This window comes from Malus sylvestris, chromosome 9, assembly GCF_916048215.2.
Source record: "Malus sylvestris chromosome 9, drMalSylv7.2, whole genome shotgun sequence".
Taxonomy (NCBI): Eukaryota; Viridiplantae; Streptophyta; class Magnoliopsida; order Rosales; family Rosaceae; genus Malus; species Malus sylvestris.
The window spans coordinates 24,214,482-24,241,197 of record NC_062268.1 but is presented as its reverse complement, the minus strand read 5'-3'; the positions used below and the strand labels follow the sequence as shown (position 1 = coordinate 24,241,197).

The following is a 26,716-nucleotide window of genomic DNA, read 5'->3' as shown; positions in this document are numbered from 1 at the left end:
AGTTCGGTTATGGCACTTACCTCATTCACTTGGTGTTGCTGTGGGGTGCCTCTTTGTCCAACACCTTCGTATTGTTGAGCGTTCAACGCTCGATTAGTAATCAAAGTCTTTGCTGCCGTGGGGGTCTTGTCCACCAAGGCTCCTCCCGCCGAAGCATCTAGCATTTGTCGTTCGATTGGTAGAAGTCCCTCATAGAAGTATTGTAGAAGAAGCTCCTCCTTCATTTGATGCTGTGGACAAGAAGCAACAAGAGATTTAAAACGTTCATAATATGTAGGAAAAGACTCACCTTCTTCTTGTTGAATTCCACTTATCCTTTTTCGTAGGAGGATGACTCGAGAAGTTGGGAAAAACTTCTCCAAGAAAGCTCGCTTCATGCTCTCCCAAGATGTGACCGTTCCGGGAGCTAATTCATATAACCAATCTTTCGCCTTATCCATAAGAGAAAAGGGAAAGGCCTTCATCTTCAATATACTCCCGTCGACATTGATTGGAGTCATGCTTGAACACACCACCTCGAATTCTTTCAAGTGCTTGTTAGGATCCTCCATGGACAACCCATGGTACTTCGGAATATGGTGGAGCAAACTCGACTTTAACTCGAATTCCTCGGTCTTTCCTTGGGCAGCCGCCGGATATTGAATACATAGAGGTGCGGCATTGTCCAATCCCGAAGCCGAAAGCTCCTTGATTGTACGATTGTCTTGTGCCATGACTGTCTCAACTTCACCCACTTAAGCCGTGGGTTCCTCTTCCTCAATCTCAACTTCGGCTTCCGAATTTGAACTTGATTCACTAGGTTCTGGATTCTTCCTCTTTCGTCTCAACTCTCGTTCAAAATCGTCGTCAAAGTCCAAGATGTGTTCACGAACCGGATGAGAGCTCCGAGTCATAAACTAGTACCTAAAAACAAGAAACAAAAACAAAGTAAAAATCTGGACTCAATTAAAACAAATTGAAATAAAACAATCCAAGGGATTAGCAACTTTGCTAATCCCCGGCAACGGCGCCAAAATTTGATGTGAAAATTATGTTGACACTCAAATTAACCCTATTTTTATCAATTGTAGCAAAGTATGTAAGTAGGGATCGTTCTAAACCGGGGATTAGGAGGGATTGCAAAATCACTTGAAAACAGACTCAAATACGTAAAAACAAGTTTAAAACACTAAACTAAACTCAAAGAATGCAAAACTAAACTTTAAAACACCAAAACAAACCAAAAGACTCAAAACAGCCCAAAAACACTCAAAACTGCCTTAAAACCACAATCTGGGCAGTTTTGAACACTAGACTCAATCTTGGACGAAAATTGGTTTTATCTTGACCTAAGACACTTAAAAACATAAACTAAAGTGATTTCTAACTACTATGACTCAACTAAGTAAATGGGGATTGATTTTGGACGATTTAACTTTTAAAACAAAAACTTTAAAAACAAACTTTAATGAAAACGATTTTGATGCAATAGAATGGGGAAAGGCTAGTTAGAAGGTTCCTTCTCCACACTTGAAACATATGCATACGACTCGATCTCCAATTACTCTTTCAACGAACCATGAATGACAATGCCCCAAATTAACTAGATTGACCAATTAACTCTCAGATTTCCCTAGATTCATTGAATTGAATGGGATACGCATTACAACCAAATTATTCTTATCAAGGACCCTAACTATGGAATACGCATGATAGAGACACATATCAAAGATCATTAAGTTCAATGGAAATCATAAGCATTGACGAGGCATTCATAACTATGGGATACGCATGTTACTCTTGCCTAGGATTTACTTAACACAATCGTGACTAGCGACTTTTACTACTTATGAATATAAGTTAATAACGATTAGGTGAAATTCCCTTATACTCTAGCATCAAATTCATGCATGCAACCTAAGTGTCGACCCTCAATTAACATACATAAACATGTTATCAATCAAATAGATAAGTAAACCACATTCACGATTCATGAAATCATAATTGGAAGAAATCAAGTCATATAAAACATATGATCATGGCTTTGAATTCCCCTCTAACTATAAAGAAATTAGTTCCTCATGTTCGCAAATACACAAAGACAAATAAATTTAAACATTGACATAAAGATAGAAAACACCTAGAAACGCTCCACAATCCAAGCTCCTTGAATGGCATGCACGGCTCCAAGTTGTCTTCCTTCTTCTCCTTGCAAACTCACGGCACAAGAGGTATGAATGGTGAATGGTGTAGTGAAAATCTGGTAGAGGGTGGTGAATGAATAGGTGCGGCAAGGCCTTGTATTTATAGGCTGAAAATTCACATTCCTAGGTAGCAAAGGACAAGGTTTTAAAGGCCTAAATTGCATAGGATAATAACATCCAATCCTATAAGGAAAACAAGTCAAAAACCCAAAGGGATTGGGAGATAATGTGCAGCAGAAAGAGTGTGAAAAGATAAGGCTTCTAGAAACCAAAAATCCCAAGGGAAATAGGAATTAGGTGCGGCAAGGATCTAGGGTTCTAGAAGGATAATGCAAGGCAGATTTTTAGGCTTCTAGAAAGGTTCTTAGGTGTCATCTTGATAGGATAAGATAAGGTCATCTAGAAATCCCATTTTAAGCATCCTAATCTAATTAGAAACCCTCCTAAGTGGCTGGAATGTGGATAGTTTAGGATAAGGATAAGATAGGATAGGATAAGGTTTGATTGGATAAGATAAGCTAAGATAAGGTTATGGATGAGGTTTTGGATAATACTCCTTATCTTGAGCTGATTCTTTGGCTTTAATTCTTCTTCTTCATGTAGGAAACCTTGCTTGAGTAGGAAACTTTATATATCTAGGAATCCATCTTCAATTAGGACTCCTTTAGTGATTAGGAATCCCAATTCATTTAGGAATCCTTCATTCAAGTCATTTCCTTCTTCAACTAAGAAACTTTGTATCTTCAATTCTTCAACTTTGAAACGCCTTCCTAGCTTCACCAATTCCTTAAATTCATCCATCCCTTGTGCTCCATGTGCATGAACTCCATTTTAGCCCAATTTTGCTCCAAAATGCTCTAAATTGCATCATTTTGCTCACTTTGTCTCTAAAACCTGAAAACACATGAAAATAGCTTAAAAGACTAACTTAACTAAGAAAACACAACATAAATGCATAAGAACTAACTAACTAAGGCGCATAAATATGCTCCTATCAGCAGATTCGGATAGAAGGTAAAAATCAGAACTGTAGCCTAAAAGGTGGAAATGAGGATTCAAGAGGTGCCTTGGTTGTTCTTGAAGGCTTAGATCGGTGTGGGAAGACGACACAGTCTGCTAGACTAGTCACAAACTTGGAGAGGTTAGGATATTCAGCTGAGTTGTGGAGGTTTCCTGACAGAAATGCCTGAAGGAGAAGGACCCAACACTGGTTTGCAGATCTGGATTAATTTAAATTGACATTAAATATTAAGATTGAAGAGATTGCCATCAGAGGATCAATTTAGCCCATCAAATATGCAGATCCAGAAGGACCCAACACTGTTTTGCAGATTGAAGAGATTGCCTTCATTACCACCGACTACATGACCTATATGTTCAAGTACAACACAGTGCATGGCGCATGGAAGCACCATGAGCTCAAGGTCAGGGACTCCAAGACCCTCTTCTTCGGTGAGAAGCCTGTTGCTGTTTTCAGAATCAGGAACCCATAGGAGATCCCATGGGGTGAGGCCGGTGCTGACTGTGTTGTTGAGCCTATCGGTGTTCTCACCGACATGCAGAAAGTAGTTGTCACTTTGGCTGCAATTATTACCACAGAAATATCAGTGTCCAAGCAGTTGTCACGTTAGAGAAAAAAAGAAAAAGAAAGCAAGTGGGTGGTATCAAAGCTGTCCTGTTACGTTTTAATATGCAGGGAATGGAAAAGAGAAAGAAAAGCAAAAGAAGAAAAGCAAAAAAAATTTCTTATTATTATGATTCCTTTTGTCTACCAGGTGAAGAGACAGAGAGAGTGCGACAGAAAGCAGAAAGCAAAAGTAAGGAATAAACACCCCACCAGAATGATGTGATTTATTTTCCTTACTTTAAAATGATGTAATTCATTTTTCTTATCTTTCGGAGACATCTGTATAAACCTCATCAAAGGGTAATAATACCAAAAAAAAAAAAAAAAAAGCAAAGCCCAAAATAAATGGGCTGGCATGTTGTGGAGGGCGAAGGCCCATAAGCCCAAAATAGCTCCAACCAGGTGATCAAAAGTACGCCCAGTACTTCAAAATTATTCGACAACCTGCCGCTATTACCACCAACCAGTTGACTAAAAGTACGCCCAGTACTCTAAAATTATTCGGCAACCTGCCGTTATTACCACCAACCAGGTGATGAAATGTACAACCCGTACTCTAATATCATTTGGCAACTAGCCATTCATGCCACCAACCAGGTGATGAAATGTACAACCCGTACTCTCCTTCATGCCACCAACCAGGTGATCAAAAGTACGCTCAATACTTCATATTATACATGAGCATTACTCATGTCAATCATACATAAACATTCATAAGTATCACTCATATCAATCATACATAAACATTCATGAGCATCACTCACGTCAATCAAACATTCATGAGCATCACTCATGTCAATCAGCTTCAAAAGCTTCATTTACAAAAGCTCTAGCTTCGAAAGCTTCATTTACAGAGCTACAGCTTCAAAAGCTTCATTTACCAAAGCTCTAGCTTCAAAAGCTTCATGTACAGAGCTACAGCTTCAAAAGCTTCATTTACAAAAGCTCTAGCTTCAAAAGCTTCATTTACAGAGCTTTAGCTTCAAAGCTTCACTTGCAAAGCTTCACCTACAAAGCCTCAGTGCAGGGTATACAAATACCGCCTCCGAACAACCGCCATTTCGGCCCACACATGGATTCAATTTGAAGTCTCCAGCCAACAGACTCTATTGACCGAAGACTTGGGAGACTACATTATGTACCATTTATTGGGCCTTAACTGGGCCTCATGAAAAATACTTGGGGGACTTAGCCCATTACTTATGTATTGAGGAGCAAGCCCTTATTCTATAAAAGGGATTCCCTCACTTTCATTAGAGAGCACCCATTATTCTTGTACTGAGGAGCGAGCCCTTATTTTATAAAGGGGACTCCCTCACCATCATTAGAGAGTAACGCCGCCAGCTGAGCAACCGTCTCGTCGCGAGCATCACTCCTAACCCATCACTTATGTATTGAGGAGTGAGCCCTTATTCTATAAAAGGGACTCCCTCACCACCATTAGAGAGCATTGCCGCCTACTGAACAACTGCCTCGCCGCGAGCATCAACTCTAGCCCATCATTTATGTATTGAGGAACGAGCCCTTATTCTATAAAAGGGACTCCCTCACCATCATTAGAGAGCATCAACTCTAGCCCATCATTCATGTATTGAGGAGCGAGCCCTTATTCTATAAAAGGGACTCCCTCACTTTCAAACGCCACAAGCCGAGCCAACCAAGGCAACATAAGCTACGAGCCGAGCAGCCTCGCAGCGTGTGCTACTTCTAGTTGAGCGTCATTTCAGATTGTGCACTGCTTCATATCTAGCATCAGTTCAAGACAGCATCTAGTTACTTCAGCCCACACATAGACTGAATTTCAAGTCTCCAGCCAAAAGAATCTCTTGACTGAAGACTTGGGGGACTACTGTTTATACCATATTTAGGGCCTCGTATTTAGACCTCGTATAAATACTCGAGGGACTTAAATGTAATTATGTAATAAAGGAAGGGGCAAATATGTAATTAGGGGAGGAGTCCTTATTCTATAAAAGGGCCTCCTCACCCTCACAAACCTTAAATCTCTCCTATCTAGAGCAAAGCTCTCACACTCTCTCCCTCACAAATACTCTCAGATAAATACAATCAGTGTAGACGTAGCCTAAACCTTGGGGTGAACCACGATACATCTTGTGTTATTTACTTTCATGCAGATTCACGGTCGGATTTACGTTGTTCCAAGACCTCCGGTTTTGTGCATCAACACATATAACATATACAATAAAGAGGAATGTTTCTTGCCACACAATCTAATATATGCCATGTGATCAAAATCTCAATTCATATGACAAGCAAGGTTTAGGGTATGTTCGAACATAGATAATCCAATTAACTTTGTACCGAAACATAATTTCAATCACAAACAGGCAAGGTTCTAAAAAACACTAGGTGCTAGTCGGGCGGCAAACTGGGGCCTAGCGCCTAGGCGCCTAAGTGGATTTAAGTAAATTTATTATATTATTGTATAAATAAGTGTCTATTTATACTTAAAAAATATACATAATTGTATTAAGATATGCAAAATAAAATGACATATAGGTTATAAAATGGAGAAATTAGGTTCTCATCCTTCCTTTTACTATTCATTTTTAATTTTTGATTAAGGTCCTTGGGTACTAATAACATCATTAATTATTTCAATAATAAAGTATTTTTTATTTCTAAATATATTGTTAAAAATGTTACTGTGAACATGGAAAATTCCTGAAACGAAAGAGACAAGAAACGACGTGCACAAACAAATATTTGTGTTTTTGATGGTGTGGGTTACAATCTCTCTCTATTTTGATCCTTTGATTCGATCTCCGTAAAGTGTGTATTTGTGGATGTGTGATTGATCCAAAGGGCCGTTGGGCTTGATCTAAGGATGAACGTTCTTCAAGGGCCGTGGACTTGATCTTGAAGGTGGATTTGAGCGGATCTTCAAAGGGGCTTTTGGGCTTGATCTTTGAAGAACAGTGATGAACGGATCTCCAAGGGCTTTTGGGCTTGATCTTGAAGAACAGTGATGAACGGATCTTCAAAGGCTTTTGGGCTTGATCTTGAAGAACGGTTGGATGTGTGGATTTGTCGACGTTGTTGATCCAAAGGGCCGTTGGGGCTTGATCTTGGATGACCGGATGATGAACGATGGTGCTTTCTTCAAGGGCCGTCGGGGCTTGATCTTGAATTGGTGGATGGTTGATCCAAGGGCCGTTGGGGCTTGATCTTGGAAGAATAATGAACGAAGAACGAAGAACGAAGAACGAAGAACGAAGAACACTTTCTTCAAGGGCCGTCGGGGCTTGATCTTGAATTGGTGGATGATTGTTGATCCAAAGGGCCGTTGGGGCTTGATCTTAGGATGAACGATGAACGAAGAACGCTTTCTTGATTCTTCGGGAACCTGGATGCTTGAGAGCTTCGGAGTTTCAGAGCTTCAGAGCTTCAAGAGTTTTGCCTAATGATTTTGGTTCCCCCTTCCAATGAATGAAATGGGCTTGTATTTATAGAATTTTCCAAGGCCTAATTTTGAATATAATATCCCAGATGAAATAAGTCGTTTCTGCCAGGTGTTGACACGTGTCCTATTTGATGACTTTTCCAACTCATTTCAATTTTCGTTGAGCCACACGCTACGTGTAAAATTTATGTAATACATGAGCGTTGATGCTTTGATTTATCAGTCAACATTTATTTACCGAAATTTCGATGTCTACAAATGCCCCCACTTCAAGGCGCGTCGTATACATGTGATTGTCACGTGTAGGAGATGCGTTTTGGAGTCCCTTACTGTAGATGTCGATCCAAGGGCCGTTGAGGCTTGATCTTGAATTGGGCTGGAGATTTCTTCGAGGGCCGTCGATGCTTGATCTTGAATTGGGCTTGAGATTTCTTCAAGGGCCGTTGAGGCTTGTTCTTGAACTTTTGTTTGAAATTTCTTCAAGGGCCGTCGAGACTTGATCTTGAAGGTTGAAATTGGGCCACAAGGAGCTTCATGTGGTAGATGATTTTTGGCTTTGGTAGTGGATGAATCGGCACGTATTTTGTTGCGCTTGTTGACTTTCCACAGCTTTGATCTTGAACTGGGTTGGAGGATTTTCTGGATTCCTCCAATTGTTGATTTTCCACAGCTTATTCTTGAACTAGGTTTTGATTCAAGGGTGGTAGACACTTGATCTTGAATCAGACTTGTGATTTCTTCCAGGGCCGTCGAGGCTTGATCTTGAATTTAGCTGGAAACTTCTTCAAGGGCCGTTGAGGCTTGATTCTTGAAGGTTGACTCGAACACATGGCAAGTAGGCACGAGGTAAAGGTGACAACCTGTTTCTTTGTTCAATCTTTCTAATTCACACCTGAGCAGTTTGGTCAACGGTATGATCTTCAAGATTGATGGGCTATTCTTCCAGTTGGTGACTTGATCTTTAAGGATTTGATTCAAGGGTGGTGAATCGGCACGTGCAGCCCACAACGCCTAGTAAGTCAACCCAAGAATTTGAGGGTCAAAACGAGTTCACCGTCCTCAAGCAGATGCGGCATCTTCTCGAGTTTTTCATCTCAGACTCTTTCTGCTGAGTTGACTATGCATGCTGCATTCTTCTCTGCTTGTTTCTTCAGGCAGATATGGCAGCTTCTCGAGTTCTTTAGCTCGGACTCCTTCTGCTGAGTTGACTGTGCAGGCCGCATTCTTCTCTGCTTGTTTCTTCAGCACGTTGTCTCCACATGCTGCAAGGTATCATTTTCACTTGCCTTATCTGTTCTCCGGGCAGATGTGGCAGCTTCTTTGAAAGTACAGTAGCAGTGGGAGGCGATTACTCGAGAGCAGTGCCAGGTAGGCAATCAGGGAAGGGTTCCAAGCAGTCGGTTCCTTACCTGAGTTTGAGTGGAAGTTCCGGCATATTGTTTTCTTTATCCTTGTCTTTGTAGGTAAGAACAAGGACAAAGGAAAGGACAGGGAGAACGCATGATATGAGATACTCTTGCTTTCTACCCTGGTGATATGAGATACTTTTGCTTTGAAGTCATTGGCTTGCAGAGGTACCCCAAGGAATAAGGAACATTGAGTGACCTGAGAGGCTTCGTTGGGAAGGCATTCTCGGAGATGAAGAAAGGTTACATATGTCTACCTTGCTATGGAGGGTGAAGGTGGACAGTTATAGGAAATTCTTTAGTACCTGTATAGGTACTATTCTTTTACTCGTGTCGGCAACCAATGCGTGATTGATCAGTATGGCTTCACGTGCTTTCTTCTTTATCAGAAATCTTCGACAAATTGTCCGTAATTTTCGCTAAGCTGAGTGTGCATGTGACAGGTGTTGACGCGGCTGAAAAAGACTGGCGCCTCTTCGATAACTGGGATCGGCGCTTCGACAAATTACCCGTGATTTACGCAAAGTTGAGTTTGCGTGTGATGGGTGCCGACGCGTCTGGAAAAGCAAGATGCTTCTCCGATTTCTGAGCTTGCCTCTTCGATTTTTGAATGGCCTCTTCGAATTCTGAGCTCGCCTCTTCGATCTCTGAAATCCCGTCGAGTGCTGATTTTTTATAGAGGCATGCAGTTTGTTTCAAAGCACACTTGAATTTTTTGCTTGTAGAAACTCCCTTCTTGCACTTCTAAGATCTTGATTTGTCCGATCTTCTTCTTTCTTTCAACACTTTTGAAAATGTCTGGCCCCTCCGATCGTCGTTTTGACTTGAACCTTGGTGAAGAGGCAATCCCTTCTTCTCCAGACAACATATGGCGCCCATCCTTCATATCCCCTACTGGTCCTCTTACCGTTTGGGATTCAGTGGTGAAGAATGATATGACCGCTGCGGTGGTGGCCCGAAACCTTGTCACTCCCAGAGATAACAGACTACTTTCCAAACGGTCTGATGAGTTGGCTATTAAGGATTCTCTGGCTCTCAGTGTGCAGTGTGCAGGTTCTGTGTCTAATATGGCCCAACGCCTATTTGCTCGAACCCGTCAAGTTGAATCATTGGCGGCGGAAGTGATGAGTCTCAAACAGGAGATCAGAGGGCTCAAGCATGAGAATAAACAGTTGCACAAGCTCGCACACAACTATGCCACAAACATGAAGAGGAAAATTGATCAGATGCAGGAATCTGATGGTCAGATTTTACTTGATCATCGGAGGTTTGTGGGTTTGTTCCAACAACATTTGCCTTCGTCTTCTGGGGCTGCACCGCGTAATGAAGCTCCAAATGATCAACCTTTGGCGCCTCCTCTTCCTGGAGTTCCGCCGAGTGGTGTGGCTTCGAACAGTCAACCTCCGGCGCCTCTCATTTCTAGAGCTCTATCGAGTGGTGAGGCGGCACCTGATCGTCCTTGAAGATCCCCTCTTGTAAATTTGATTTGATTTGATTTTTTTTTTTTTTTTAAGGTATGTATAATGCAAATTTATGTAAAATTTCTAGAAAAAAATAAATAAAATGGACTTTATTTCTCTCAATGCAATTTTTTCTTTTTTTTTTTTTTTTTTTATGTGCACACACGTGTATATATATATATATATATATATCTATATATATTATTTCTTTTTCTTTTGGCGCTGTACAACCATCCCCCTTTTTTTTTTCTTTTTTTTTTTTCTTTTGTCACATGGTGACAGCTTCACCCAAAACCTTTACCATTATTATATATATATATATATATTTTTATTCTTTTATTTTTTCTTTGCACATGGTGCCTGATGCACCCCCCTTTTCTTTTCTTTTTTTCACGTGGTGGCAGCACCACTTTGCTCCACCATCCCTTTTTTTTTTTTTTTTTTTTTTTTTTTTTTTAGTAAATTTTTTCTGTATAAATTTGGGTGACGGGCTGGGGGAATTTGCAGGAAGGACGAAGGCGGACGGAGAAGATGGAGTTTGAGGAAGAGCTTCTCGGCCGGCTAGTCGTTTGACAGCGGTCTTTGAAGTTGGTGGCAGCTGCGAGGCAAGAGACGGAGGAGGAGGTCTTTGGGTGTGGAGGAGTTGGTGGAGATTCAGACGGTGTGATGTGTAGGGCTTCCCCACCGGTGATGTGTTCCCCAAATTAAAGATCCGGTACGGCGCCGCTCCCTGCTTCTTCCAGAACAACCTGAGTGCATGCTCTCCTTGAGCCTTCCTAGCATGCCCAGCAATCAAAGCATTCCAGGACACCTCATTCTTGGTGTCCAAGGCGTCAAAGCCCAACTGGGATTCATCCATATGACCACACCTAGCATACATGTCCACAAGAGCAGTGCCCACCTAGACATTGGAATCAAGACCGTACTTAAAGCAATAAGTGTGAAGCTGCCTGCCATGGTTGTCATCAGAGACAGCGCCAGAAGCTTTCAACAAGCTAGACAAGGTGAACTGGTTGGGTTCCAGCCCATGGCGGAGCATCTCAGGAAACAAAACAAGGGCATCCTGAGGTCGATCGTGTTGAGAATAGCCAGAAATCAAGGCAGTCCAAGTGACCAAATCCTTGTGAGGCATTTGATTGAACAGGTTGCGAGCATCGTTCAAACTGCCACATTTGACATATATGTGAAGGATGGTGTTGCGGATGGGTTTCAAAGGCAAGATAGAAGTTTGCAATAGTTTGTGCTTTGAACACCCTGTGCAGCATCAACAACCAAAAGGGCACCTTGGCCAGCAGCTAGAGATCTTGATACTTCATAGCTAAAATCCACATGACCAGGCGTGTCAATCAGATAAAAACCTGTTCTTTTTTGTCACCGTCGTTGTCTTTCGTACTGTTAAGACTCTGCTTGTAGTTGTAGAACATGGTAGCTGTCTGCGCCTTAACAGTAATTCCCCTTTCTTTCTCCACCTGCCATTTGTCGAGGAGCAGTCTGGGGACGCCATCGTCGGGGAGAGGCTGTTTAAGGCACGAAGGGAAGGTAATTTTACCACTGTACGAAGGAGCCGCGAGATCTCCTTGGTGATATCCCTCCACCGCTTGCAGACACAGGCACAAGCGACGACGTTTTTGCGGTGAGGCCACTTGTCCTCGCTGGCCTCCGCTCTCCGTATGATCTCACCGAGCAGCTCCGGGAGCATATCCGACCACGAAGACGACGACGGCGACGAAGATGAGTCAGCACAGTCCGAGTCGCGGATGACTCGGCGGTCGCCCCCCACGGGCCTGATCCTCGTCGCTGAGCTTCAATTCCCTGAACGATTTAGAGAATTTCCGGGAGCGAAAGGGCTTTCCGCAGAGACATGGGTTCAGATTGGGGCTTTAGGGTTCCGATCTCGAACTTGCTGGTAAAGAGAAGCAGTTTTTTTTTTTTACAGAGAGAGAGAGATTGAGAGAGAGAGCCTGGGTCGCAGGGAGACAATTTGAAGCTCTGAGGCATCGAGTCGTTGAAGAGGACACTCTCGGCATCTTCTGAGGCGTAGATTGCCTTGAATCCCCTATTGGTGCTGGCCACCAGGCACCCCTCCGTTGTCGCCATTGGCACCATGTACTCTTCTCCGTCGAGCAACAGCGGTCCAGCGACTCCCATCGGGATCTGCACATACCCCACCGGATTCTCACAGCACTGTCCCAGCATCGACTGATAATCAAAGCCCTCCAGCGGCAGGCCCTCCAGCGAACGACCCGTCGTTTTCTGCATCGCCTCGCGCCGGATCGCCGCGGCTCGTTTGCAGTCCCCGAGCTTTGATTCGAGCTCGTAAGACGCTGTCATTCCGGACAACACGGACTCGACGATCTCCTCGTCTTCTTTAGAGATTAGCTGCTCGTCTTTCTTCTGCTGAGGCGGACGCGGCGGCGGCGATTCGAGAAGGGGAGTTGCGGATGAACTCAGAAATGAAGACGAGGGAGTGGTTGGGCCGATGAACTCGTCGTTGAGGACGGAGGAGTTAATCTCGATCTCGACGAGGGTGATGGCGACGGTGGGGGCCTCGGCAATCATGACGCGGCGAAGCGCGTTGGCGATGCTGGCGTCAGTGTCGCGGAGCTCAAACTTCACGTAGTCGTCACGCATTTCGAAGATTTTGACGCGTGGGAGCCTTTGGTACGATTTGCCTTCCATTCTCACTCGTCAGACTGTCCGAGGGAGAGAGAGAAGAGAGCTGGGCTTGGATTTGGGCCAGTGGTATCCGGCTGCCCATGGCATTTGGTGAGCTTGGTGAGAGCTGGACCTAGGCCCGCTATATAAAAATATATATTATATATAATTTTTGTTGTTTTTTTTTTTTTTTTTTTTTTTTTTTTGTAAATACATAATAACATATGTATTCATTTTTTCCTTTTTTGTAATAAAATTGACTCTATTTAATAAAACACTTTTTTTTTTTTTTTTTTTTTGATGTGACTGAACTCGAAAAATTGAACATTCGAGCTGCCTACGTACCCCTCCAAAGAAGAGATCAAGTCGTAACGTAGTTCAAAACATACATATTTTTGGTATTTTCTTTTTGTGCCGTTTGCAGTTTTAACTCATGCAGGCAAGGAGTGTTGGTGTCGTTTGCAGTTTCAACTCGTGCAGACAAGGAGCATTTGGTACCGTGTTGCAGTTTCAGCTCGTGCAGGCAAGGAGCGTTGGTGTCGTTCGCAGTTTCAACTCGTGCAGACAAGGAGCATTTGTGCCATGCAGTTTCAGCTCGTGCAGACAAGGAGCTTTGTGTCCTACAGTTTAGGCTCGTGCGGACAAGGAGCTTTGTGTCCTACAGTTTAGGCTCGTGCGGACAAGGAGCTTCGTGTCCTACAGTTTAGGCTCGTGCGGACAAGGAGCTTTGTGTCCTACAGTTTAGGCTCGTGCGGACAAAGAGCTTTGTTTCGTCAAGTGATCTGAGAGAGTCGTTCCTCGCAATCTTCATAGCAAAGAGCCTTGACTGAGTAGTTGAAGAAGTCTTCTGGGAAGATGTCACACATCGTGATGGGGATGGATGATCTTCGCGTCAAAGTTTCATTATCTCCAACACTTTCACATTGTTCTAGAGGTGAACAGTAGCTGTTTTGCCCCCTTTGCCATTTGTGAGCTTGTGGAGAAGACATATGCTTTTTGTGCAATTTCTTCGGAGTGACATAAGTCCATCCTTCAACTTCACTCGGCTTGACTGGCATGTTTTTGGAGCATGCCCCCAGCGATTGAGGTGAAGATTTTGAGTTGACAGAGCCGGAAGTGATGTCTTCTTCCAGGATTTCATCTTCTTTGTCTTCTCGGGCCTTCTCTTCAGTGCGGTCCTCTTGGGTTTGTTGCCGTGAAGATTGGCCGGTGTAGATGATGGTGCGCCTCCTTACCTTCAGTGGTCCTTTTGTGTCGACTTCCAAAGTTGCTTGGCGCTTCATCCTTGAAGGAATCAAGCTTTGAACATCGTTTTTTCTGCTAGACTGTCGAGCTTCTCTCCCTTTGGCGTTGTCTTCCTGTTTCTAGAAGGCTTCTTAGTTTCTTCAAGTCTGTCTAAAGCCGACCGTTGCGGAGGAGATCTAGCTGTGCCGCTTTGTTTCTTGGGTTTTGATAACCTTTCAAAGACTGATCTTTGCGGTGTTGGCGTCTCAAGCCTTTTGAAGACGGAAGTTTGGTCTCGACCACTGATGCGATCAAGTGCTGCAATTCTAGGTTTTGAATAATTCAGTCTTTCGAAGACTGAAGTTCGAGTGGCGGGTTTAGGCTCATCTTTTGGCCTTATGGCTTGTGGTCTTGGCTTCCTCGTTTTTTTGTAGGTCACCGATGTCCACCCTTTCTTATCACCAGTAGATGCATCTTGGTTGCTTGCCCCTGGTGATGGTTGTGTAGGAGGTGCCATGTGACTTGAACATTGACGGGAATGGTCATGCATGCTTCGGAGATGCACAGGATCGAGTGATTCAAACATGATAATAGTAGTGTGTGCCGCAGCCGTGTCTTCGAGGTCAAGCTCGATTTCCCCTTGTTGTGCTAGCTTCAGGATGAGATCTTTCAGTACGAAGCACTTTTTCGTTGGATGACTGATGAAGCGGTGGAATTTACAGTATCTTGGGTTGTCGGTACGATTCATCTCTTCCGGCCGTCTGCACTCAGGCAAACTGATCACCTTCTTGTCCAACAGGTCATCTAGCATGGCAACCACATCAGAGTCGGGGAATGGATAAGTCTTCTCCTCAAGCTCCTTCAAAGTGCGTTTACGTGTCTCTTGATCACGAAAAGCTTCGGTTTGAATCGCCTTGCCTCGTGTGGATATTTTGACGGGAGATGTGTTGACCGTCATCGCTTCCTTGGTGGGTTTCCATGCAGCCTTTTCCACCTTTGTCCCAAGAACTTTGTCGTTCTTGTAGTCGGTGATCGGTTCTTTCTTCCCATGATGGGCGATGCTCAACTCCATGTCATGGGCGCGAGTGGCCAATTCCTCGAAGGTCCGTGGTTTAATGCCTTGAAGGATGTATTGCAAACCCCATTGCATGCCTTGGATGCACATCTCGATTGAAGAGGTTTCCGAGAGCCTGTCTTTACAGTCGAGGCTTAGAGTGCGCCATCTGTTGATGTAGTTAATGACTGGCTCGTCCTTCCACTGCTTTGTGCTCGTTAATTCTAGCATGCTCACAGTGCGGCGGGTGCTGTAGAAGCGATTGAGGAATTCCCGCTCCAGTTGCTCCCAACTGTTGATGGACTCAGGCTCCAGATCCGTGTACCACTCAAAGGCGTTTCCTTTCAGCGAGCGTACAAACTGCTTGGCGAGGTAGTCTCCTTCGGTTCCCGCGTTGTTGCAAGTTTCAACGAAGTGGGCGACGTGCTGTTTCGGGTTTCCCTTTCCATCAAATTGCATGAACTTTGGTGGTTGATAACCCCTCGGCATCCTTAAGGCGTCGATCTTCTTTGAATACGGCTTTGAATACAACCCGGATGTATATGAGCTCCCTTCATATTGTGCCTTGATGGTGTTGGTGATCATCTCTTGCAGCTGCTGGATAGAAAGAGATCCCATGAGTGCCGCTGCTTGGTCTAGCTCCGGCTTCCCATCGATTTTCTTCACCGGGGGTTCTTCGTCTCCGCCAGCTCCTCCCTTTAGTGGATCATCCTCTGGGTCGGGTTTATCGCCGTCTTGCGCCTCCAGTCGGTTGACTAGTGCTGCAATTTGCAAGTCTTTTTCTTCCACAGTTCGGGTTAGCCTTGCGATTGCTTCATTCATTTGAGCCAGCTGCTCATCGATTGAAGTTGCTCCAATAGTCATGACTTGCATGGCTGAACTGTCGCTTGAATCGGCATCGGAGAGCATGGATTCGGCGTATTTCCTTGGGCTTTCCCCCCTTGGTGCCCTTAGTGAGGCTAAGGTGATCAAAGGCTCGTGCCTTGGGTGCTTTTGTTCCCTTGGCAGAGTTGATGCAGAGGTGAAAGAGGCGGCAAAAGTAGCTCTTGCCATGCTTCGAGTCGTGATGCCCAAAGTGACACCAGTTGCGACTAGGACGCTTTTGTTCTTTGCATCGGTTGCGGGAACAGTTTGAGCCTTCCTTGATGCCATTAATTTTGGAAGTGCGCTTGAATTTCTTGAATGGAGAAAGAGATGAGAGGCAGAGATTGTCCCACTGGGCGTGCCAATTTGTGAACACGGAAAATTCCTGAAACGAAAGAGACAAGAAACGACGTGCACAAACAAATATTTGTGTTTTTGATGGTGTGGGTTACAATCTCTCTATTTTGATCCTCTGATTCGATCTCCGTAAAGTGTGTATTTGTGGATGTGTGATTGATCCAAAGGGCCGTTGGGCTTGATCTAAGGATGAACGTTCTTCAAGGGCCGTGGACTTGATCTTGAAGGTGGATTTGAGCGGATCTTCAAAGGGGCTTTTGGGCTTGATCTTTGAAGAACAGTGATGAACGGATCTCCAAGGGCTTTTGGGCTTGATCTTGAAGAACAGTGATGAACGGATCTTCGGCTTGATCTTGAAGAACGGTTGGATGTGTGGATTTGTCGACGTTGTTGATCCAAAGGGCCGTTGGGGCTTGATCTTGGATGAACGGATGATGAACGATGGTGCTTTCTTCAAGGGCCGTCGGGGCTTGATCTTGAATTGGTGGATGGTTGATCCAAGGGCCGTCGGGGCTTGATCTTGGAAGAACAATGAACGAAGAACACTTTCTTCAAGGGCCGTCGGGGCTTGATCTTGAATTGGTGGATGATTGTTGATCCAAAGGGCCGTTGGGGCTTGATCTTAGGATGAACGATGAACGAAGAACGCTTTCTTGATTCTTCGGGAACCTGGATGCTTGAGAGCTTCGGAGTTTCAGAGCTTCAGAGCTTCAAGAGTTTTGCCTAATGATTTTGGTTCCCCCTTCCAATGAATGAAATGGGCTTGTATTTATAGAATTTTCCAAGGCCTAATTTTGAATATAATATCCCAGATGAAATAAGTCGTTTCTGCCAGGTGTTGACACGTGTCCTATTTGATGACTTTTCCAACTCATTTCAATTTTCGTTGAGCCACACGCTACGTGTAAAATTTATGTAATACATGAGCGTTGACGCTTTGATTTATCAGTCAACATTTATTTACCAAAATTTCGATGTCTACAGTTACAATTAGTATATTTATATTTATGACTAAATTTTTTATCATATATTTTTAGTTTTAGTTTGTACCCATTTTTAATTTGTAACCCTTTTTTAATTTGTACCAATTTTCTTTTCAGTTTTAATTTGTACCCATATATTAATTTCCTTTTGTGCCCATATTTTTCAAAGTTTTATTTGTATTTGTACCCATATTTTTTTAAATTTATTTGTATTTTTGGCCAAATGTACCCATGCTAAATATATGTACCCATTCATGTAATTTTTTCAAATTTTTAATCTTAAAATATACTCATTCTTAAATATACCAATTTACTATATGTAAAATGTACCATTTTTTTTTATATAAAATCTATTCAATTTTTTTCTAATCCATTTTTAAACTTATATGGGTACATTTTTTTTTCTTTGATTTTAAAATGTATTCATATTAAGCTTAATCGAAGAAATTTACTAATGTTATTAAGCTTAATATCCATTTTTTATTTTTTTGTGATTTTGAAGAATGTAGCCATGTTTTGATACAAATCATTTCCTTACAATTACTACTGGTAGCCAAATGTGGGAAACCTAATCAAATTCTTACAGTTGTGGCAAGACGAGAAGCCGAGCCGGGAAACGAAAGCCACTTGAAGACCAAATTCGAAAGAGACCTCGCCATGCTGTGAACCCTAAGAACATGAAATCCTGTTTGGTTAGTCGGAAAACGAAGTAAAGTTGAAAGCTTTTTACAGTAGCATTCATTCATAAAAATCGATGTGAAAATCTTGTTTGCTTAGTCGGAAAGCAAATGGAAAGTCGGATTCGGAAACTTTATCGATTTTCCTGGTAGAAAAAGGAGGAGAGAGGTTGAACCACCGTGGAAGGAGGCAGGAGGTGCGTTTTCTTTCGAGTTGTGAGTGTAGCTTTCTGCACCGTCGTTGTACAAAAGATGGAAGGGTTGGTTAGTTGTTCGGTCCGGCTATTTGAATCCAGTTTATTTTTTGGCCTAATTGGATTGTTAGTCTTGTCATGTGGTAAAAAAATAAAATTTAAACCTATGTGGTGAAGTTTGTTATAATTTATGTTCAAAATTATAAATTACGTTAACTTTTTGTTAATTATTAGCACATGAACACTATTATACTAAAACGGAACTCTTCGTTAATTGTTAGCATGTCGGGCTTACATGTGAGGGTAACTTTATATTTTTCGTCTCATATATGAGACTCATGTGCTAATAATTAACAGAGAATTGACGATTTTTTTTTAATATTTTGAGCTTAAATTCTAACAGACTTCACCAGATAAGGATGGGTAGGGATTGAGCCCAAAATTGAAGGAACCGAACCGGACCCCGATTGTAAATGAAACGAGGTGGAGCGGGTCGGGCAATATGATTTTAGAAATAGGAATAGAACCTAACCCGGCCCGTTTGCTCCTACGGGTCCAAATATTTTTCTATTTGCTATGCTGTTATCGGAAACCAAAGAAGGCTTCAGACTAGAGACCTGTGCATAGATCAAGCAAAAGAACAATCAATCTTCCTTTTCCACTTTGTAATTCTGCATAATCTAAAATTTGACATGCATAACAACCACACATCTCTCCAATTTCACAAATTAATTAACTATTAATTCACTAAATTAATTCGAGAAATTTCCCAATCTGAACAATTTAGTTTCTTTCTTTCTAATCAGGAAAAACAAAAATAGAAGAGAAGAACTTTAATTCAATAAAAAATAGATTTATAAAGAGAGTTGCTTACTGTGAAAAGCAAGATGCCCACTAGCGTTATTTTATTGATCACTACCTTGGTGCTTGTTTCTCGGGAAAAAGAGGTGAGAAAATTGTTGAAAGGGAATGGGAAAGACAAATTTAAAACTAAAAACCCAAATGCAAGACAGAAAGACGAAAAGCACAAACCAAATGAAGGCAAGGAGTCATTCTAGAGGGCTTTTGGGGAAGAAAGCCAAAAACAGAAGCAGCAGAAGTTGGTAGTTATTAGCTGAAATATGATGCTGCTGCTGTTGTTGTGACCTTGATCGAGACGAGAGTGATAAACAAACGAGAGTGAGTCATGAGATTAGTAGGAGATCAAGCGGCTAAGATTTAATTGAATGTTAGGAATCAATGGCTCGGGCTGGGGGCCTGTGTTTTCAAATTCTTGGATCTGCCCCGCCCCGCTATTTATATGGCCTTGTCCCGCCCCGCCTTGACCCATATGAACCCGCCCCTACCCGTGGGTCTAGGATCCGATTGCCCACCCCTAACCACAGGTACTTAACTCCTAATTTTTTTACAACATGGTTATCTTCCAACTACCCTATCACCACGAGGACTATTAATCCAATTAAGCCTTTTTTTTCCTTCTCTTAACCAGTTTTTTTACATGTTCTACTTCTAGCTTCTATCCACCTTTTAGTGAATTTTAAACTACACAAAAATAAATTAATTATAGGTTGAACCACAATCTCATATTTCATGTTTTAAACATTGAAATGTCCAGTAATGCTTAGCTAATTTTGAGGACCTATGAGGTCCTGTGAGTTCCTCTTTCATTTGAAGATTAATCTAAGGGTGGATTAATCAACAACCTTAAATTATCCTTGTTATAGTCTAATAAAATAATAATCCTGATTTAAAAAATAAATAAATCACACAACCTTTCTGCCTAGGGGTGGGCAAATGGGTATAGAAACCGTGGGTCGGGGCGGGTACGGGTCAGTTCCAATTTTTACATGAAAGAAACGGGGCGGGGCAGGGTAGGGCCTTAAAGTTTTAGGGGCAGGCCGGGTCCAAATGTATAGAAAAAGGGGGCCCAGAACTGACTTGTTTGTAATTACTCAGTATACCTACTTCTTCTGCCTTATATTTGCTCTCCCAACCATGGAAACTTTCAGCTTCCTCAAGTACTGGCGCGGCGGTGGCTTACTTGCTGCCACCCTCGTCCTTAACAACATAGACATGGTTAGAGTTCGCCATCCTCGACAAAGACGAAGCGGCTGCTTAAAACCACAACGAGGAAGCTCGGCAAGAAGATGACAGCGACGGCGACAACGAGGAGTCTGATGACATTAAGGATTGAGATGTGGAGTTTAACTTCACTGTCTCTTCTGGGTCGAGCCAGGACAAAATGGACAACCCGAATCTGACTCTCTCTCCATTCGACGACTTGTTCTTCAAAATGAAGCTTGTGCCCATTAAGCCCTCATCGATTGAGTTCAACCCATCTGAAGAATCCTACTCCAAGCTAATTCGCCATCTCATTATTGAAATCGGCCACTAAATTTCATGTTTTCATGCTGGGTTTGAAGAAATCGAAGTTGAATTCAAAGGGGTCGGAAAAACCAGGGAAAATGGAGCTGCTGGTGATTGGATCTGTTGTAAAAATTTGGTGTTTTTTTTCCCAAAAAAAAAAAGGACCAGTGGGCCCGGCCTGTGCCCAGCCCTACTTTTGCCTTCTTTTCTTACCCCTCCCCTTCCCTCTTCGTTTGAGTTTTCAAAAAGGACAAAGCTTTTCACTTTGATTTAGTTTTCAAATTATTAGTACACCTGGTGGATCCTGCGGCGGTGCTCCCCTTATTGGCAAGCCATAGCCACTTCGTCCTCCACTGCATTGGCCCCTAATAAACCTTGAGGAGCTTGGCTCACTACTCCTTGATCCATGACTCCACTTTTGCTATGTATTGACTCCATTTGCAATTTGATAATTTGTTCATTCAGCATAAACGATGACGAATATCATGAAGCGCGGCAACATGGATTGTTCGTGTTGTCTAAGTTTTTATTTTAAGCTAATTCCAACAAATTTAGGGATTTTGATAAATGTCAGCAAGCCCGCTCATTTGGAACCCATCGGCCAATGGCAGATCTAGGAAAAATATTTTAGGGGGTCACATGTAAAAGTTTACAAACATTTCTTAGACATATAATAACCTTAAAAATTAAACCATAGTTCCATCATTTATAACTTATAGAACAAATAACAACACAAGTTACAATAGTCCGCGACGTGTTTTCATATTTTGAAAACATTGCATTATAGCTTCATTGTCAATGGAAGAAAAAACATTGCTCTCAATATAAACCACCATCCTATCAACCATTGATCTCCCATTCGGTTACGCAACGGAGTCTTCACAATACTTATAGCAGAAAAAGCTCTCTCAACTGAAGTAGTAACAACTGGTAGAACCAAAGCTAATGTAATTAACAAATACATGTGATTGTATACTTTATTCCTCTCCGTCTCCACCGTTTTTTTTTTGCAAGGCTACCAATTCCTTTCAATTGAGAAAATTCACTAATCGAATGCATATCAAGAATATAATGCCCAAGTTGATCTTCAAGTGCCAAGAGTTGACGTAGTAAATTCATTCAGATAAAATTGAGCAAAACAAATTAGCTTTTGTCCATCAAAAGCCAAGAATGAATAATTTGGGCTCAAACTTGCCAACAAAGAAACAACTCTGTATTTACCTCATCAAAGTGACTATTTAATTCCACGAGTTGCTTACCAACGATAGCAACAAAGCGCTCCACATGATAATGATGGAAGTTTGTGATTCTTTGAGCTCCATCATCCATGTGTTTATTTTTTTGGCTCTTAGTGTTTATTTTTTTTAATTAAACTAAGGGTCCAAACCTATGTCATTTTGACAAAGTAATATTTATTAAAAAAAATTTAATAAGAAGAGCTACTCTTACAGTTGGAGTGCATATATGAAGCCAGCTCCAATCTACAAAGGGGCACCACCCAAGTTATACATGGACATTCACCGAAATTCGGGGAGGGGGTCAGTTGACCACCTGTCCCTCAATGCATCCGCCTCTGCCATTTGCGATGGTAATGTAAAAGCTGAAACATGTGAGAGATGGAGAATTCTTCTTGAATGATGGAACTTTGGAGAAAGACCTCTCGATTTGATTACTCAAACACAAAGCATCTTGGGGACGTGTGCTACTTGCTCACAAGGATAGGGAGGGAGAGGGATAGGCGATGGATGGGAGAGAAACTGGTAGGGAAGAAGACATAAGGGTTTCACAGGTGAATTCTTTATTTTTCTTTACTCGAGATTATTATTTTGGGTAAGTCACAGTTTCATACCTCGTCTTTAAAAAATTTCAATGTCATACCTTATCTTCGAATTTGTTGCAATGTCATACCTTCCGTCAGTTGTCTGTCAATTCCTCTGTTAAATGCTAACGTGGCTTGAGGTGGGGCCCACTTTCTATTAAAAATTTAATAAAATATTAAAAAATAATAATTTACCCCTAAAAAGAAAACCAAACACCCATCTTCCTTGACCCCTTCCCCTTCCTTGCAATCCAAATCCAAAACCACTCCCACCCACACCAACATCTCCTCCCCCCCATATACCCACCTCCTCATTCTCTGCTACAACCACATCATCCTCCTCCTCCTCCTATCCAACCGCCAATTCTTCCAGCTTGGCCACTGAGCATCCGCATCACGCCCAAAACAGCAACACGACATGGCAGAGAAGGGGACGAGAATGGGGATAAGGAGGTCGAGGGGGAGTTGGAGATGTAAGAAAAGTAGGAGGTGATGAGGAAGGTCTCGGAGAAGAGGACAAGAATGAGGATGAGGAGGTCGATGGTGGCCAACAGCGAGTGCTTGCAGAGGAGAGTGCAATTAGGGTTTCAGGATTTGGGTTTTGGGGTTGGATAAGAGGAGGAGGGGGAGGAGGATGACGTGGCAGCGGCAAAGAAGAAGGAAGTGGGTATGGGGGAAGATGTTGGCGTGGGTGGGATCTAGGTTTGGGGTGGTTTTGGATTTAGGTTGCAGGGAAGGGGAAGGGGTCGGGGAAGACGGGTGTTTGGGTTTTTTTTTTTCTTTTTTTAAGGGTAAATTATTATTTTTTAATATTTTATTAATTTTTTAATAGAAAATGGGCCCCGCCTCAAGCCACGTCATTATTTAACAGAGGAATTGACAGACAACTGATGGAAGGTATGACATTGCAATAAATTTGAAGATAAGTTATTGTTGGAAATGTGCCCTAAAACCAATCATATGATGATACTTTACGGACATTTCAAATGTTAAACTAATCTAGTTTAACATATAAAGGGCAAAGATTATTGTTTGAGCCGTCTCATATAAATGTTATATGCTTAAACGATAAAGTCCAAGGAATATGTGATTGGGAGAATGCAATCTAATGAAGTTAGATTAATGAGACCATTCTTTCGTAGACACATCCTAAATGTTCCTGATCATAGGATTACCAATTGGGCATTGACAGTCCGTTAAGATCAGTACGTACTGTGTCTTCTCTCAGGGAGAGTGACTAGTCTCGAGTCATTGGTGTGTGTGACATCAAGACAAGTACGTAGGTGCTCAATAAGAGAATGAGTTCACTGAACGTGATCAACGAAGAGTTCTTATATTCCATGTCACATGAGAACTCATGGTTGGGATAATGCAAAGTAGTCCTTTGACCTGAGGCATCACAGTTGTCTTGTGGTTAAGTCCTTAATCTTTGATTATGTCTAATTCACCCCCTAGGGGTGTCACGGCATCGTTGGGGTTAAGCCACTTAGCTATGGAGACAAGTAAATGCGCAACAAGGGATCTCTAACCTTCAAACAGTTGAGGGAGAATACTCTATGATATGATTTGGAATCTCTGGCCAGAGTATGAATGAGATTGGGGAATGCGTTCCAAATCACATTCAAGGAAATCATATAAGCAAATGAATCACATTGGATAGTAGACATGAATAAATAAACTATCATACCAAACAATGTGGTCAAGAGTATTAGATTAGAGAAGGACCGTATTGCATTTGTAATCCCGAACTGAATAGGTTCTCTAACCTCTTCTGATTAGCTTGGGTAACCATGACATGCTGCTAGGCGTCAACCATGGTTTGTGGAAGCCCTATACGTGTATAACCACTAAAGGGAGAATTGAAAATTGTTTCAATTCACAATCGATGTAAAATTGTTTTAATCGCCCACTGCCTCGCTAAAAGGAACCTAATGGATCGCACACCGTAAAAGGTAGAGATTGGAGATTAAACGGAAATGAGTAAGAATGATTAAATGGTTTAATCATTTAATTTATGGCAAGGATTAATTAATATGTTAATTAATCAAACGAATAAGTTCGTTAAAGACCTCGGGATAGTTTTGGACCTTAAGGCCCAATGGGCTTCGAACGTCAAGCCCATTGACTTAAGTTGTATGACAACTTAATGAATAAAGATTCACAAAGGCCCAAAAGCCCAAAATTCCCAAGGTAGGCCGGCCATGAAGATGAATTAGGGTTGTTTGGTTATTTAGGTCACTTAAAGAAGTGACTATATAAATGACTTTATAACAAAATATTCAAAAGTGTGATTAAGGGTTTATTTTGGGTGAAAATGGGTGAGAATTGTCTCTCCATTTTCTCTCTAAAGAGGCCAACACCTTGGAGGGTTCATCTAGCAATCCTACTACTCCAAGGTCACTCATTTCTTCTACAATCTAACCTTGGTGAAGAGACTTAGAGGTTCTCAATTTTGGGAACTTGGAGAACCTATTCTTCCATCCAAATCCATGGATCTAAGAAGCAAGGAATGAAGGCCCTATCTCTTTGGGTGATTAGCCTTTGCTTATGCAAAGAGGAATCTACAAAGGTATTAATTTCAACTCACTTTGTTTTGAGTTGATTATTGGTTCACCAATCTACTAGGCTTTGAATTTCATGGTAATGTTTTGTTTTTGAGTGCATACAAGCATGATTCCGCCTTTAATTTGTTAATTGCATGCTATAGATGTTATTCAAATGAACATGTTTTTCAAAATAATTCCTTCAAGTGGTATCAGAGCCTAGGTCTAGTAGTTGGTGAATCCTTTTGGGTTTTGTAGTTCATAAGTTTATGATTTAAAAGTTGTAATTGTTACAAGCTTTATTCTTGCTTCTTTGAATGTAAATTTTGTTTGAAAATTTGCCATCTCAAATGTTGTAGATGTAGTTCATATGAGGATGAATATTGGAGCTAAAATTTGGTGCCATGATTTTGGGGATTTTCGGCCAAATCCAAAGGGTGATTTTTTGGGTTCATGTTTGTCTTGTTAAAATGGTTTTAAGGTGACTTTTGGAACCCCTAAGTACCCTAGGATGTTAGCCTCATTTTGAATGATAAAAATTTGAGTTTTATTGCATGAAAACATTCATGGAGCTCTTATGGGTTTTCATGGATGTTCTTCATATGTTCTTGATGTTCTTGCCAAGAACACAAAGGTTTGTGTTTTGATTCAAAGTTTTGATTTATTTCATAAAGTTTATGATATATGTTTTTCTAATGATTTATCATGTATTTAAAGTGTTAAATATTTGTATAAATGATGATGGAAACATCAATCATCAAAACATATATTATTTTTATGAAAGTATTTAAAGTGTTAAATATTTGTATAAATGATGAAAGAAATATCAATCATCAAAACATATATTATTTTTATGAAAGGTGAAAGCACTACTTGATTGTTTTTTACAAAACTAATAAATCAAAACACCCACCACTCCTTTTTATCCCTAAAAACCGGCCACCCTAATAAAATAGGGTATTTTTGGGGCTTTTATGCAATTACATAAAGTTTTGATACTTTTGTGTATTTGTACTTTGACCCGAAAATTTACGTTTTGACGTTAAGGCCTAAAAACGCTAAAGGACAAATTGTTTTGCTCCTTTAATGAAGTTTTTGAATTTATTTAAATTTTGGGTTCTAGTTGTATTTACATGAAGTAGTGACTTTTGTGTTTTTACAAAGTGACCCCAAAAGTTTATGTTTTCGCAATATGGCCCAAAAAGTTGTGGTTATTGCATGATGGCCCAAATAGGATGAGAACAAAATTGTTTTGTCTCTTTAAATGAGAATTGGATTTTCATTTTGTTTAGCTCCACTTAAATCAATTTTATGGATACAAAAACCAAATGAAAATGTTGCATTCAATTAATTAGTTAAAGCGTTAATTAATTAAAGGATGATTATGAACCTAAGCCTAATATAATTGAGCTATGTGAAAGGCGTTTCAAATTTGTTTGAACCATGGGAATGTGTAGATTAGATTTTGGTTGTAATTTGATTTGATCAAATGTTGTAAAAGGGCATAAGTCCTTCTTTACTTTAAGGTAATTTGTTTTATGCAAATGTTGTAATGAGCATAAGCTCATCCTTTACTTTGAAGTATTTCTTTCTTGCTTTATATGATATGCATGAAAATGAAGTAATTGGGTCCAACGCCCCTAAGACAACACGCCTTAATGTGATTAAACGCGTAACTAAAATCAATCTCCATCCCTAGACCGAGATTCAACACAAGGCTCGTGTTGAATCTAAACAAAGGTTCATAGTCATCCTAAGGCCCTAAGGCAACTATATAGTCCATTAAATGAATGCAAACCTTATGTTAGTAGTAACATATACTCTTGCTTTAAAAACCGTTTTAAAAGCATAGTGGGAGTATTATGTACAACTAAAACAA

General features: G+C 41.4%; 1 protein-coding gene across 1 annotated transcript; it reads right to left on the bottom strand.

The window, feature by feature from the left end:
* Positions 1–3,452: 3,452 nt before the first annotated feature.
* LOC126634022 (uncharacterized) lies at positions 3,453–17,959 on the bottom strand. Its single transcript, XM_050304504.1, has 2 exons — positions 17,822–17,959; positions 3,453–3,764 (listed from the first exon to the last, which is right to left on the bottom strand). The coding sequence occupies exons 1-2, from the start codon at positions 17,914–17,916 to the stop codon at positions 3,461–3,463; spliced, it is 399 nt and encodes a 132-aa protein (XP_050160461.1). The 5' UTR covers positions 17,917–17,959; the 3' UTR covers positions 3,453–3,460.
* Between the last annotated feature and the right edge of the window lie 8,757 nt (positions 17,960–26,716).

Coding starts and splice junctions, on each gene's coding strand:
- LOC126634022 (XM_050304504.1), bottom strand. CDS start 17,916: ATGTTCTTAGGGTTCACAGCATGGCGAGGTCTCTTTCGAATTTGGTCT. Junction 3,765..17,821: donor CTTCTCGTCTTGCCACAACT/GTAAGAATTTGA, acceptor TAATAATTGCAG/CCAAAGTGACAACTACTTTC.